Source organism: Solanum pennellii, chromosome 6 (assembly GCF_001406875.1).
Source record: "Solanum pennellii chromosome 6, SPENNV200".
Lineage (NCBI taxonomy): Eukaryota > Viridiplantae > Streptophyta > Magnoliopsida > Solanales > Solanaceae > Solanum > Solanum pennellii.
This window is the reverse complement of record NC_028642.1, coordinates 51,791,482-51,806,276: the sequence shown is the minus strand read 5'-3', so window position 1 is coordinate 51,806,276 and position 14,795 is coordinate 51,791,482. Positions and strand designations below refer to the sequence as shown.

Below are 14,795 nucleotides of genomic sequence, written 5' to 3'. Positions count from 1 at the left end.
TGTGAACAATAAAAAAAGACCTATGCTTACTCTTGAACATTGATAACTTTGTTTTCCTTCTTCCACAAATCTACCCATATTCTTCAGTAATAAGAGCATAAAAGCCAAAAAAATCTGCCATTCTACGTCACAGGAATGGCTGTGACCTACGAATCTGATTGTCAAGTTCTTTTGTAGTATGTTAGTCGGAGTTAATGTTCTTTCTGAGGTCCTTCAAATTTTTAGCTCAATCTACTTATACTTCATTAGTATACGGGTTGCACCATACTTCGTTGTTGCAAAAGATTGCTTACCTATTAAAAATCCTTCTTTCAAATGCATGCCGCATCTAAATTATTGACCATATAATAAGCCCATATATCCACATTAGGCTATATAGTCATATAACAGATCAAAAGAAGCACCAGGAAAGTAGGGACAGTTTACAAAGTCCCACTTAAAAGTTGTTCACAACTAAAGCAGCATTGACCAATAGCCAACAACCTTGTAGTTCAGCAAGTTATCTGATTTAAAAAATTACCTTGTCTCTAATGAGAAGCAAGACTGCAATCCTCAATAGCACATCGGGTATTCTTAGACCTTCTTTTGGAACCCCATCTGCAATCCAAAATTTTAAATGTTTTGACCGAAATGATGCGCAGAGAGGAGGGGAGAGAAATTAAAGCAGTAAAAAAAGGACAAATAAGAGATTCACGAGAAAGACATAAAGAATAAATATAACTCCTTCACCTCTAAATGTTGGTGATTCAGTAATATCTTCAGCAATATGAGACAAAAACAGAAACCCATAACTGCAAGACAGAAGAGAATTAAATAAAAAAAATTCCCTTTCAAGCAAATCAAATGTAGCTACTAAATCAATCGAAGCGGGGAAATACAACAGTAGGAATTTGTCGTAATAATATTATATGATAAATCACAATATATGAGAAGCCATCAAGTTATCAGCTACAACTGCCAGAGAAATCAAATTTTAAGTTGATTTGACATCAACTTCTGCAATAACCGAAGTAGAATTACAGTTTGTCAGATGGTTTATTTGTTTTATTGAAACTGATAACTTCTGTGCTTTTCTTAAATGAACCAAACAGTACATAGGCTGTACTGTCTGAAACCAGATTTACAATGTGACTCCAACACATTGAAGCTGAATTGACCATCAAATGGAATCTAGCATATCAAGAATTTCTACAGTTTCTCCTGAGTAGGACTGTTTACCCCCAAAGTCAAAAGAGCAAAATGCAGTTCAATTTGATCTTTTGCACAGAATTGTCCAAATTCCCAAAACATCTAGAATTTCTTTCTTTCAAGATTGTCCACCAAATGCTAGCTGGGATAACTCTTCATCTTTCTATATCCTTTGCCCAAGTCCTGCTTCCTCCCAACCCACAGAGGTTTCAGAAATCTTGCATGGCATTATCCAAGAGATGCCTCTAAGAAAATTAATAAGATCAACGAAAATCCTTCACGATTGTTCAATTAGCTTGCAATGAAGAAAAAGAAGGCTGTCTCTGCTCTTTCACCACAGAAATAACATCTGGGACAAAGAGAGGTCCCTTTCCTCATCAAGTTTTCCCGGGTAAGTACTGCTTCTTTTGTAAGAAGCTAGACAAAGCAAGCTATTTGATTGTGTTGCTACTTCAAAGACAAGTTTGTTTTGATTGCAACTTGAATTTTATTGTTATCGAAACATTAAATTCATCGTTATGTAATGACGAAAAGTCTCATTTTATATAAAAACCAATTTGATTTTATCACATTGTTACCCTTTTTATCTCTCATTTTGGTTTTGGTTATTATCTAATAATCCTACTTAATCCTTTATCTTACCTTTTCATTATAGTTTTACCTTGTACCCTACTTCTCTTGTACGTTTATTGTCCAAATTGTTGATGTGGGACATTATGTAACGAGGAAAACGGTAAAATCCATCCAAATATTGTATTCCTCAAAGCGATACAATACTACACAATACAATATAATATGATATATTATGAAACAACATATAACAACTATCAGCATTGAAGTTATTATTGTGCACAACACCTAAATATTCAGCAAGCATGTTGTTACTGTGCACAACACCTCAATATTCAGTAGGCATGTTGTTACCATGCATGACACCTCGATATTCAGTAGGCATGGACAATATAAGAGAGAGGCCAAGAAGATCAATGAAGAGCCCCTTTGAAGAACACCAAGAGATCTCCTCTTTCATTTATAAAAAAATTGCAATCATGATTACAACGCATGTGATGCATTTGATAAGAAGGTGTCACCAAAACTTAGAGTGGTGGAGTGGTGGCTAGCTAAGAACTCGTGTTCAAAAGATGAGAGTTGCAAGAAAAAGGATGTTGAGGAGGATGTGTCGGTGTATAAGGAGAGACAAGATTAGGAATTAAGATATCTGAAACATGGTAAAAGTGACCTTTGGTGTGGACAAGATGAGGGAAGCGAGACTGAGATGGTGCATGCATATGAAGAGGAAAGATGCCCTAGTAAGGAAGTGTGTGAGGGTTGGCAGTAGCGGGTTCAAGGAGAGGTAGATGTCGGCCGAAGAAGTATTGGGGTAAGTTGATTAGACATAACAAGGTGCACCTTCATCTTATCGAGGACATGGCCTTAGATGAGAGGTTATAGAGGTTGAGGAGGGTAGAAGGTTAGTAGGTGCTCAAATGTTGTCTCCCTTCATTCCAGTTTTATATATACTAATCTCATAGTTTTATGCCCTTTGATTTCTTGTAATACCTGATGTACTTTGGTTCGGTTATAGCATTATATTTATTTATTTATTTGAAATTAGTAATGTTGTTTTCCACAGCATTAAGGATACGCTGGTGACCTCCAATAATTCGTACATAGAGGGGCTAGGAAGGCTAATTACAAAGATCCTAACATATCTACTAGTTGTTCTACCTCCTTTATACATTCCTGTTTACACCAAAAATACAAATATGCAATGCAATTTTCTTTGACTTTCTGTATGGAGTTTGATTTGTTCTCATAGCATCTTCCATTTCTTTCCTTCCATACTGACTACCATATGCAAGCTGGAATAATTCTCCACCACTTTTTTGGCTTTTACTGCCTCCTCTCCTGATCCAGCAACTCAACAAGTCAGCATTATGTTCTAGCATCGTCCAGCTGTTACCAATGAGCCTCAAAAACAGAGACCATAGTTGACCTGTGACTCTATACTGTAGAAATAGATGGTTGTTGATATCATTTGTCTTATTGCATAGAGAACACCTTGGTACTAGTTGTACACCTTTCTTCTGCAGTACCTCCTACCTCTCGAGTCAGACAAGCCATCTTAGCTACCAGCCATACAATACATTTGATCTTGGTTGGTGCTTGGCTTGTCCATACATATTTCCATCTAGCCAATCTGAGGCCTTGTTGAGTTCCTATTTCCTTCTTCTTCTTCTTCTTTTCGGATAATGGTAATTGTACTTCTATATATCCACAGGTATACTACAACCAAAGTGTAGTACCCCTTCAAAAGTATTACAACTTACAACTTGTAATTCAGGTCTGTGCCTTGCAAAAAGTTCAAAACATCACAAATATCTTCTGTTTGAGCTTGTAGTTTTTGCTCACACCAAAAACAAAAAAAGCCTAAACAATTCATCTTAAGATTTTGAATGTTGTTCTGAGTCCCCTCAAAGCACCTTTTGTTCCTCTCAATCCAAATTGGACCACCAAATGCATGCTGGGACGATCTTCTATTTTTCTTCCTTCTTGCTCACATTACCATCCATATTCCAGCATCTTAGAACGTCTCCAATGCTTCCAGGTTTCACCCAACTAATCCCTTTCAAACTGATGAACATCCTCCAAAGCTGGTTTGTCCATTGGCAGTGCAAAAAAAGATGGTTGATTGTCAGCTTGTTCCCCACATAAAAAACAGCCAGCGGTTAGTTGGTGACCCCTTTTGTTCAGATTATCATGAGTTAACACTGTTTCTTTGGCCAAAAGCCAGATGAAACAGTTAACTTTGTAAGGAATATTTGGTTTCCATATCATCTTCCAAGGCCAATCTCTTGTATGCAGATTTGACAGAAAAAATTCTCTTCCTGTTTCGGTATCATTCTTATAGAGCTTGTTAACTTTGAATCTTCCATCCTCAAGAGTGTACCCACGAGATTGTGTCTGGCCTTGCAGCAAAAGCACTAAACTCATTGATTACATGTAACAACTGTTCTACCCTATCTATTTCCCAATCATTGAAATGTCTCCTGAAAGATATATCCAACCATTTTCCCAACTCTCAGCAAGAGTGATATCTGGATTGCTACAGAAAGAAAATAACTCAGGGAATATTGCATTAATGCCTCATGTCTTACCCAAACATCTTTCCAGAATAGTATTTTAGCTCCATTTCCTATTCTGAGATTGATGTTTCCTGCTAGTTTGGTCTAGAAGGATCTTATTGTTTTCCATGTTGAAACTCCATATGGTATAGTGACCTCATTGGTACACCATTGGGAGTCCTGGCCATACTTGTGACGTATCTGCAAAGAGCATGTTCTTCTCCCACATATCTCCACAGCCATTTCATCAAGAGGCACTCATTATTGATTCGAAGATTCCTCACTCCAAGACCACCTGAGAGCTTAGGTAGCTGCACTGTTTCCAGTTAACTAGATATTACCCCTTACTTTCTTTGTTTCCAAACCAAAGAAAGTCTTCTAAGTTTGTCCAAATTTCTCCAGCACTGCATTTATTAATGTTTGTCGGCCCCCAAGTGACAAGTATTGAGATTTCCATATGGCTAACTTCTTCTCTGACCTCCGGAGTATCCCATCCCATATCAGTAATTCTTTATGATTGCTTCCCAGAGGAATTCCCAAGTAAGTTGTTGGGAATTGCTCAATCTTGCACCCTAGGATGTTAGCCAATCTTTGCATCTGTGCTACTTCCTTGATCAGGAATAAACTGCTTTTCCTCCGGTTAACCCTTAGATCAGACTTCAGAGACAGCTACCAGGATCACAAGTATCACTCTGATATATCTAATCTGGTCTTCTTTTGCCTCGCAGAAGATTACAGTGCCACCAGCATACAACAATTGGCAAATCTCCATACTCACACCTGCCCTACTACTAACTTCAAATCCCCTTATCCATCTGTATTGAGTAGCTTTCCTCAGCATGCTATTCAGCCCCTCCATGATCAGTATGAATAGGAAAGGGGAGAGATGATCACCCTGTCTCAAGCCCCTTTTGCCTCGCAGAAGATTAGTGTCATCAGCATACTACAATTGGCAAATCTCCATACTCACGCCTGCCCTACTACTAACTTCAAATCCCTTCATCCATCTGTATTAAGTAGCTATCCGCAGCATGCTATTCAGCCCCTCCATGACCAGTATGAATAGGAAAGGGGAGAGAGTATCACCCTGTCTCAAGCCCCTTTCAGACAAAAAACAAACCACCGGTTGTCCATTCACCAGAATGGAGAACCTGACGGTTTTAATACAAAAACCTATCCATTTTAACCATATGTCTCCAAACCTCATCTGTCTTAAAATGTTAAGAAGGAATCCCTAATTTACATGGTCATATACTTTTTCCAAATCAACTTTGCACATGATGCCTGCTTTCTCTCCTCTTAATCTTGTGTCCACACATTCACTGGCTATGAATGCAGCATCCATCCATGATTTGTCTGCCCTTAATAAATGTCATTTAGTGCTTGTTTACCACGTGTTTGAGCCTTTCAGCCAATGCTTTAGCTATGATTTTGTACATCCCACTATTTAGACTTATTCGTCTGAAGTCCCTTAGTGATGTAGCTCCACTCTTCTTTGGGTTAAGTGTCACATAAGTGGCATTCACGCTTTTCAAAAACTTGGAACTCATGTAAATGCTTTATAGTGTTCAAGATGTCTTCTTTCAAGACACTCCAAAATTCTTTAAAGAAGCTCATTGGGAATCCGTCAGGTCCTGGTGCCTTGTCCCTAGCACAAAGATTGATGCCTTTTGAGGCTTCTTCCTCATCAAACTGTCTCTGCAGCCAGATTTGTTCCACCCAGTTAGAGCTTGTGAAGTCTTGTAAGTTTAGATTAGGTCTCCATGTCTCTATCTCTTAGTAGAGATTCTGTTAGTAGTCTTGTATTTTAATCTTGATAACTTATGGATCAGTGATATATGTCCCTTCCTCTTCAATTTCGTCAATGGTGTTGCATCTCTTATGTGTTGTGGTCATTCTGTGAACACATTTGGTGTTCTTATCTCCATTTTTCAACCATTGGATTCTAGACCTCTTGTCTTTATGCTATCTCCTCATTCTTGACCACCTCCTTAAACTCCATTGCCAAATGAACCTTCTGGAGTAATTCATCAATCGTGAGTGCTCTTTGATCCATGATATTTTCTAATTCAGTAATTTGGTTCAGGATGTCCTCTCTCCTTAATTTGGTTGACGATGTCCTCCATCCTTTGTCACCAGTTATTCTTGTTTTCCCTCCCCCATTCTTTTAGTTTCCCTTTTAGGAGTTTTAGTTTGGTAGTCAAGATGTATGCTGGCTCCCAGTTACATTGAAAGAGGCCCACCATTCTTTTACCCTCTCTTGAAACCATCCACTCCCAACCACTATTGTTCAAACTTAAAATATGACTTATTGAAATCCATATCGCCACATGTAATCAAGATGGGGTTGTGGTCTGCTCCCAGCTTTTGATTCTTTGATGTATAGATATTGTTCCTCCCACTGTGAAGACTGAAGAGTAGAGGAATCTATCTATTCTGGAAGCACTCTCATGATTTTCACTCCTCCAAGTGTAAGACCCTCCAAAGAGAAAATGGTCAAAAGCCCCCCCAATCTATAGCCGGATTACCAACTACACACTCATACTTTACGGGGGTCCTATCACCCACCTGAATTTTATAAAACTGAAATTATTACCTCCCTGAACGCTTAGCTGGCAAAGTGAGTGCATCTCACTCTCTTTGAGAGAGTGAGCAAAAAAATTTAACATTAAAACTTTATATTTAATATCTATTTTTAAGAATATATGTTTTTTTTTAATTTATTTATTGTCTTCTTCTCCATAGCAATAAAGATCAAATTCCTCCACCATTCACCATCTCTTAACCATCATTGCCACCACCATCTTCACCGGATCATCATGGTTGATTTCACACAAGCTTTTAAAATCTCATGTAAGAATTTTTTATAAACCATTCAAATCAATTAAAAGTAAAATGAGATTATTTATATCACCTAAAAATGAGATTTGGATCATATTTGGGGGAAAAAATCAATTTAGGTTTACATCAAACCCAATTGAACTCTCAAATAAGATTTCTTTTTTATTTTATAGATCCTTTAATTATCAATCTCAAATCTCAAGCAACCAATTAGAAGTTTCTTCCTCATTTTTCGGAGAGGATCTGCACTTGTTCTTCCTCTCTATTTCGCTACCCTCACTTTTTTTAGTTTTCTTCTCTCCACTGCTACCAGTGAAAAGCTACCATTGTGGCTGCCTCCGACGAAACGCCACCATTGTCACTGCCTCCGACGAAACGCCACTGCTGCCTCCGGTACGCCACCATTGTCGTCGCCTCCAGCGGAACTCAAAATACCAGCAAAAACCCTCTCACACCTCCTCTCATCTCTCTCTTGTTCCTCATAATCCAATTTTGATGGACTTTGGTGTTTAAAGTAATGGTGAAGTTACTTTAGAAATTTGAAGGAATTGGGAAAGAAATTGCTTGAGGATTTGAAGAAATTGGAAGAGTATAGGAAAAAGATAAAGGAATTATAAGAAAATTGAAAAAAATAATAAATTAATTAAATTTCCACGTGTCGAACGCGTGAAATTCACAGATCAATATAGATGTGGTTGTGGCCTTTCAAGGGTGTAACTATTTCAGTTTTAGACAGTTCAGAGGGGTGATAGGACTCCCGTTAAATTAAGGTGTGTAGTTGGGAATCCGGCTATAGATTGGGGGGCTTTTGGCCATTTTCTCCCCTCCAAATAAAGAAGGGTCTACAAGCTCCATGTCGTTGATCCATTCTAAAAACTCAGTCATTGCCCCATTGATTCTTTGGCAGTTGGTTCTCACCTCTGGATATCTGGTGATGTTGAAATCCCCACATACTACCCATGGTCCCTCAAAAAGACTTTAATGGCTGTCAATTCCCACCAAAGTTCCCTCCTTTCCCCTCAATCACAGTCTGCATAAATTGCACTTATATGCCATGTTGAAATCCCCACATACTACCCATGGTCCCTCAAAAAGACTTCTAATGGCTGTCAATTCCCACCAAAGTTCCCTCCTTTCCCCTCAATCACAATCTGCATAAATTGCACTTATATATCATGTCATTTCCTGTTCTATGCCCTCAAATCTACAAGTAAGCATTTGATTTCCACTGCCTACCATTTTCCCCTTCCAAACTCTTTTGTCCCATAGCACTACTATCCCCCCACTCCTTCCAATAGCTTCTACATGAGCTTCTCCCAACCATCTGTTGTTCCAGATTTGTTGGAAAAGATTTGAGTCATTCCTTGTTAGCTTAGTTTCGACCAACACATGAATGTCAGCCCCCCATTGAAGCCACAAAGTTCTTACAAGTGCTCTTTTGATCGCCCCATTTAACCCCCTAACATTCCAAGATAAAAATTTCATCTTCATGACCAACCCTCATGTGAGATTCTCCCTCTTGTTCTTGGCTCCCCTTCTTTGAATTTCATATGGAAAGCTAAACTCCTAATTTCTTTAGGAATTACAGCTTTTGTATTGACCTGCTTCTCATTCCCCGTTTTGTTTTGTTCCATTCTTCTCCTTAGATCAATCCTTAACATCAGTTCATATGCTATGTCTTAGCACCCCTGGAAAGCTGCCCCAATTTTTTTCACTAATTTAATGACATTTGAATATCCACCATGTCGCTTTCTCCTTCGCTTCTTCCTCACTGATCGACTCATCCAATGGCTCTATTTCATTGTAATACATCATCTGCTTAGGGTTACTCTCATGTGTTTCTTCTCCTTTCGAGGGTACAATTTCCACGGAACTACTTCCAACTATGTTCTTTTCCCCTTAAACAATCAGTTCGCACTGCATTACTCTTCCTTCTTTCTGCTTTTCCGTTAAGATTCTGATCGACTCCAGTTCATCAGCAATGACGAGGAGATCCTGATTTTGGCCCGTATTCTTTGGGTGAATATGGATGTTACCTATGAAAGGCTCAGATGTTTTAGTTATTGCGGGCTTTGGTGATTTGGGCTTAAGAGGAGGCCCAGTACTCTGTCCTTCAACAAACCCTGACCTGCCTAGGTCTTTATCCATAATACTATTAAGTCCACTGTTGCTAGGTGTCTCCATCGGGCCCACCCATGTGGACCCGTTCCCACGTGACACATCCCTGCTGCTATCCCATATGCCTAGTTCCACCTGTTGCTACTGTTTCTTTTTTGAATGTTATGTAATAAACCGTAATTATTTGCTATGCCTCAAGTCTGTATGTTATTTTTTAAAATTGCTTTGTTATGACTTATTTTAGCCAGGGTCTTACAAAAACAGTCTCTCTACCTCCATGAGGTAGGAGTAAGGTCTGTGCACACCCAAGGAGAAAATGATCAAAATGGTCCTTAATATATGCGGTTTGGATTATTTTGATCCTTCATATATACCATTTGATTGACTTAATATATGCGGTTTGGATTATTTTGATCCTTCATATATACCATTTGATTGAAATAGTCCTTCATGTATACAATATGTTATCATTTTGGTCCTAAACTCTAACTCTATCAAAAAAACTAACGGTTTCTCTTTTCTCCCTCTCTCTGCTTCATTATCATTGAAACCAAGCTGCCATATGATTTAACAATGGAAAATATCTCGTATCATTTTCTTCTCAATCTTTTCTTTCTCTTCTCCCTTCTTCCTGAATTCTGATCCACTTCTCATCTCTCCTCTGCAGATCTGATGATGTCTACGGAGTATTGCCAAGTTTAGTTAGCTTAGTTCATCGCAGTTAATTTTCCTCTTGCAATCATATCCATTTTAGTATATATAAATCAAACTGTCGCAAAATTTGAATTCCTTTTCCTTGAAACTCAGAACATGACTGCAAGTGTGTATAGAGTTTGAGGAAGAAAACAAAAGAGTTCAATCTTGTTTGGACAAAAACAGAGGATGAAGGTTTTTATGATCAATTAATTTAAAATTAATATGGACTAAAATTCATTTTGTCGTTCTAATATATTTTATGTTACTGGTTTTTCATTTATCAGAGAATTTCCTACTTGTGTACTAGTTCATCTTCTTCAGCGTAGTGGTTAGAGAGTGATGACGGAAAGGTTTGGTCCTTCATCATTAACTTCTGACACTCTGCTGCCGTCACGACAGCGGAATCGTCCCTGCCGCCGACGATGACAATACCATATGCAAGGTATAACTTCGATCATGCTGGCCTAATTCTGGAGATTCGAAAGATAGAGAAACGACGATTTAGAAAGAGTTAGGGCTTAGAACATGTTCCTCCTTCAAGTATATTTTGAGCTTTATCATACAGCAGTTTAGTTATATTGGACGATATAGTAGAGAGGGGAGGTAGGAGGAAGTAGGGAGATGAGAGAGAAAAGGAGGAAAGTTACTTTCTTAACAGAGTTAGGGTATAGGACCAAAATGAACACATATTACATCCATCAAGGACTATTTTAATCAAGTAGTATATATGAAGGATCAAATAATTCAAACCCCATACATTAAGGACCATTTTGATCATTTTCTCTACACCCTACCCTACCTCCCCAAGCCCCACCTAGTGGGATTACACCGAGTTTGTTGTTGTTTTGTTGCAAGGCATGTAATGCATTCTTCACTAAAAAATCCCTTTACAGGAGAGATACAGAAACAATTTAGTCAACACATCAATGTGGTCCATTTATTTTATCAGGAGCAGTCTATGATAGAGAAATATGGAACATACAGAACTCAAAGTTGATAACTTTACGTACTCTTTTATTTCTTCATAAGTTTTCTGCTTCAGTCTTGGTGTGAATTCTGCCCAGTCATAGTCTCCAACTCCAAACCTGTAAAGAAGATAGATTATTTCAACACTCTCATGCATTAACAACAGAGAAATAACACAGGAAAAATGCAGAGAAATAACACAGAACGGAAAGGAAGATAGCCAGATGATACCTCATTAAAACTTTGACAAATGCGGCCCTCTGGCTTTGATTAAACCCTAGTACTCTAAATGATTTTCCTTCTCCTTCCATCAAAGGAAGTGGTATGGAAGAGTCCACTGCCAGAATGAAGAACTTTTTTTTAGATACTATCAAGTATCCTAGTTGAAATGTGAAATTAAATCAAGAGTTCATATTTCACCACGAGATCGCTTTCTGTAAGGCCTTCTCACAACTGGCGCCCCAGGTAAAGCTGTCTCACCATCACTCAAATCCGCTTCATAGTTATCATCCTCGCCATCAGAGGTCACCTCTTCCAAACCAGCAAGATCATCGTCTTCAACAGACACCATCTGGGAGGAGAATGAAGAGATAGTCATGACAATAGTAGAACATAGGGTATCCTTGTAAATACGGTTTCAGTGCAACCTTTACATTATTTGATTCATATAGAAATAGATACAGTAACCAGTTCCATAGAAAAAGGTAGGTAACTACTTGTGAGAGTTGAGCATATTTAAAGTAAACACTAAAAATATACTCCCTCAATCCCAAATTGTGGCATCTTTCGGATTTCGAGAGTTAATGTGTTCCCTTTGACTGCCAATCTTTTATATGCCTGAATTGTTAATTATTATGACTTAAGTACTTCTTATGTAGTTTCAAATATATTAAGTTCATTTTAAAAAAAAAACAAAAAATACTTGAAGATTCTATATCCGAATACACAGACAAAATTAAGAAACTTGACCCTTGAAATCCGAAACTGTGTCACATAAATTGAGACGAAAGGAATAAGTACAGACGGCAAATTGTAAGAATGACTAGATTAATATGTACAAACAATATAGAGTTTAACGCCCAGCCAATTCATTCAACAGAAGAAAAATTAAATAAACGAAAGACCCATGTGAATGGCATTCCACACCTGTTTACGACTTCTCTTTCCCTTGCCCATACCATTGAATTCTTCGACTTTATGCATTTCATATCTATCTCGTAACAATTCTTCCCAGTAGGTTGCTCTCTCAGAATTGAGTACTGTTGCTTTGTTTTCCAAGGGAGGAGTTGGGATATCTTCTTCTGGTGTTGCTTCTGCTTCTTCTATGTACTCAAAATTAGCTACCTAAAACATTCAGAAGCTTTTAGCTTGTCCTAGATCAGCTAACCAAATACAAAGCTCAAATGCACCAAAAGATAAGCTAAAATATGAAAAAACTTTAGGAGGACGATACTTTCACAATTAAACCGATATATAATCATAAAAGCTTTCTTCACATATCCCCTTTTCTTCATTGGGAAAAAAACTTCGAAACAACTTCGACTAGATAAGGCCTGCAGAACAAATGCTTGCAACTAAAAGGCTATGCAGCATATGAATTCCTTATTCTTGCTGGAAAACCTTAGAGAAGACCAGTCAAAGCATTTCTTGCTTAGGAAGTACTTAATCAATTAGACAGGGTAATGGCAAGAATCAAGTATATTACATAACCAGAGATACTTTTACACATGAGAACATTTCTAGTATGAAGCTCTGGATTCTAAGTACAGAAATATCAAGCTCACACTTTCCTGGTGTTATTGTTAAATAAATTGTCTATGGTCCTTCATGTGTTCATTACAGGGGGAATAAAAAGGAAACAAAATAGTATTCAAGGTGCAAACAAGTTAGAGGTACATGGTTAATATGGTTAATGACAAAAGACCTTCATATTCCACCCCATCCACTCCCCAATATTCATAAAGTTCCTCCTCTTATTAGTGTTGGTATCTAGCGATTAATTCTTGTATACCAGCTCTTCCTTCAACCTTAATCATTAAATTAGTCTTCTACGTTTTATTTTTTTATGAGGTGAGAGAAATTTCATTAAATTATAAATTTACTGAATTAAATATAAGAACCCATTGATTTATTAAAAGGTGACATGTTCATAATATGTCGTAGTACATTATGGAAATGATATTTTCTTGTATGCGATTTTAAATTGAATAAATACCACCACACAAATGCAAGCGGCGAAGTAATGAGACATGACAATCATACTACAGTAGAAGTGCATTCCACATCAAACAGTACCTATGCAAATTTAAGGGAATTTTATTAATCTTTAATTAGTATTGTAAATATATGACATTTGGGCCTAACTCAACCCTAAAAGCTAGCTCATGAAGGGAGGTTTGTCCAAGTCCATATAAGGAAACCAAATTACATCCGATGTGGGACTTCTTAACACTCCCCCGCACGCCCAGACCTCAACTGGAGCGTGAACACTTCTAAGTGGGGGGCCAACATTGGTGAACAACAAACTGTGCCTTGGCACAGATACCATGTAAAAATATGACATCTCGGCCAAACTCAAACCCAGGAGGTTTGTCCAAGTCCACATAAGGAGGCCAAATTTTCATTCCTTTACCGACGTGGGACTTCTAAAATATACCATTTAGAAGACCAATTATATGTATTTTGTTCCTCCATTTTTACGTCAAGTGCAAGTACAGCTTAATATTTGAACAGATTCAACTTAAGCACTGAGAAAGTGTAAGGCCTTGTATATTTTTGTTAGAATAGAATAGGTATACACAATCCTACACAGAATAGGAATAGTTTAGTCTCCTATTTGGTAAGTTATTGTATTATAGTGTCTATAAATAGGGTTCTCTATGTAATACTTAAAACAACGATTCAATAATATTCAATATTTCTCACTATTTCAAAACCTAATTATGGTTAACCTTGAGCTTAGTGACGTGTTAAATGAGCTTAAATGTGTTAACAAGGGCACATGACTTAGGTGAGGTGCTTAAAACACGAATCTAGAGGTTTGAAATGAGTTGGAAATCACAGCGAATTGGTGTTGAGGCTTAAAATTGGTGAAATGTTGTTAAGCAATGCATAACCAACTGTTAAGGCTACCTAGTGTTACTCCCCCGTTGTGAGGAGACCAGCCCCAGTCCCCAGGGTTCTGCAAGAAAAACCCTGCGCTGCGAGAACGGGAGATGTTCCTGACTGATGGCACACAAAATGGGCTCGTGTTGTGCGGGTGCCGTGCATCCTCCCGCACTATAAATAGCTCTATCTGCCCCAACGGAAGGTATGGAGGGACAAAATATGTCCAAAGGAATGGAAGTTTATAGCGATTATCCCCAATTCCTTATTAGATAGATGTTGGGGGAAGACAGGTAACACAATCCATTGGCACTGCAAAAACACCTTCCAATTATAAAAATGTTATAGAGATATACCTTGAAGGCCTTCAAAAATGAATCCTCTTCTTCATCGTCCACGGCAGCATCCTCATCTACAACTTGATCGCGATTGAGCAATCTGAGATAACAAAACAAGAGAAACATCACTACATTCATGTGACATAAACTAATACCAACCCTGAAGAGAAGTGAACCTGACATAAAGAAAACTCACCTATCTATTGCAGCATCATCGTAATGTATTTGACGCAATTTTCCAGCCTCATCATTCTCATCAGCAAATAACTCTTTTGACCCATACCTTATAATATCATCCAGTTCTTCCTGAAATAAGATTATAATGAGCCACCTTTTCATCGTACAACAGTCAATAATGATGACCGTCCACAAAATGCTTTCAGTGTTGACCAATTGTAAGGTGTTTGGGGGGTTGGGG

The 14,795-nt window shown here is 37.9% G+C and overlaps 1 protein-coding gene across 4 annotated transcripts in view; it reads right to left on the bottom strand.

The window, feature by feature from the left end:
* LOC107023146 (CHD3-type chromatin-remodeling factor PICKLE) overlaps window positions 1-14,795 on the bottom strand; it is a 52,139-nt gene that overhangs the window by 13,494 nt on the left and 23,850 nt on the right. For all 4 annotated transcript variants that reach the window (XM_015223728.2, XM_015223727.2, XM_015223729.2 and 1 more), the window contains exons 19-26: window positions 14,574-14,683; window positions 14,396-14,477; window positions 12,081-12,278; window positions 11,355-11,505; window positions 11,166-11,271; window positions 10,979-11,053; window positions 730-791; window positions 521-597 (exon numbers count right to left, since the gene is read on the bottom strand). In XM_015223728.2, coding sequence (XP_015079214.1) covers window positions 521-597; window positions 730-791; window positions 10,979-11,053; window positions 11,166-11,271; window positions 11,355-11,505; window positions 12,081-12,278; window positions 14,396-14,477; window positions 14,574-14,683 — 861 coding nt within the window. The remainder of the gene's footprint in view (window positions 1-520; window positions 598-729; window positions 792-10,978; window positions 11,054-11,165; window positions 11,272-11,354; window positions 11,506-12,080; window positions 12,279-14,395; window positions 14,478-14,573; window positions 14,684-14,795) is intronic.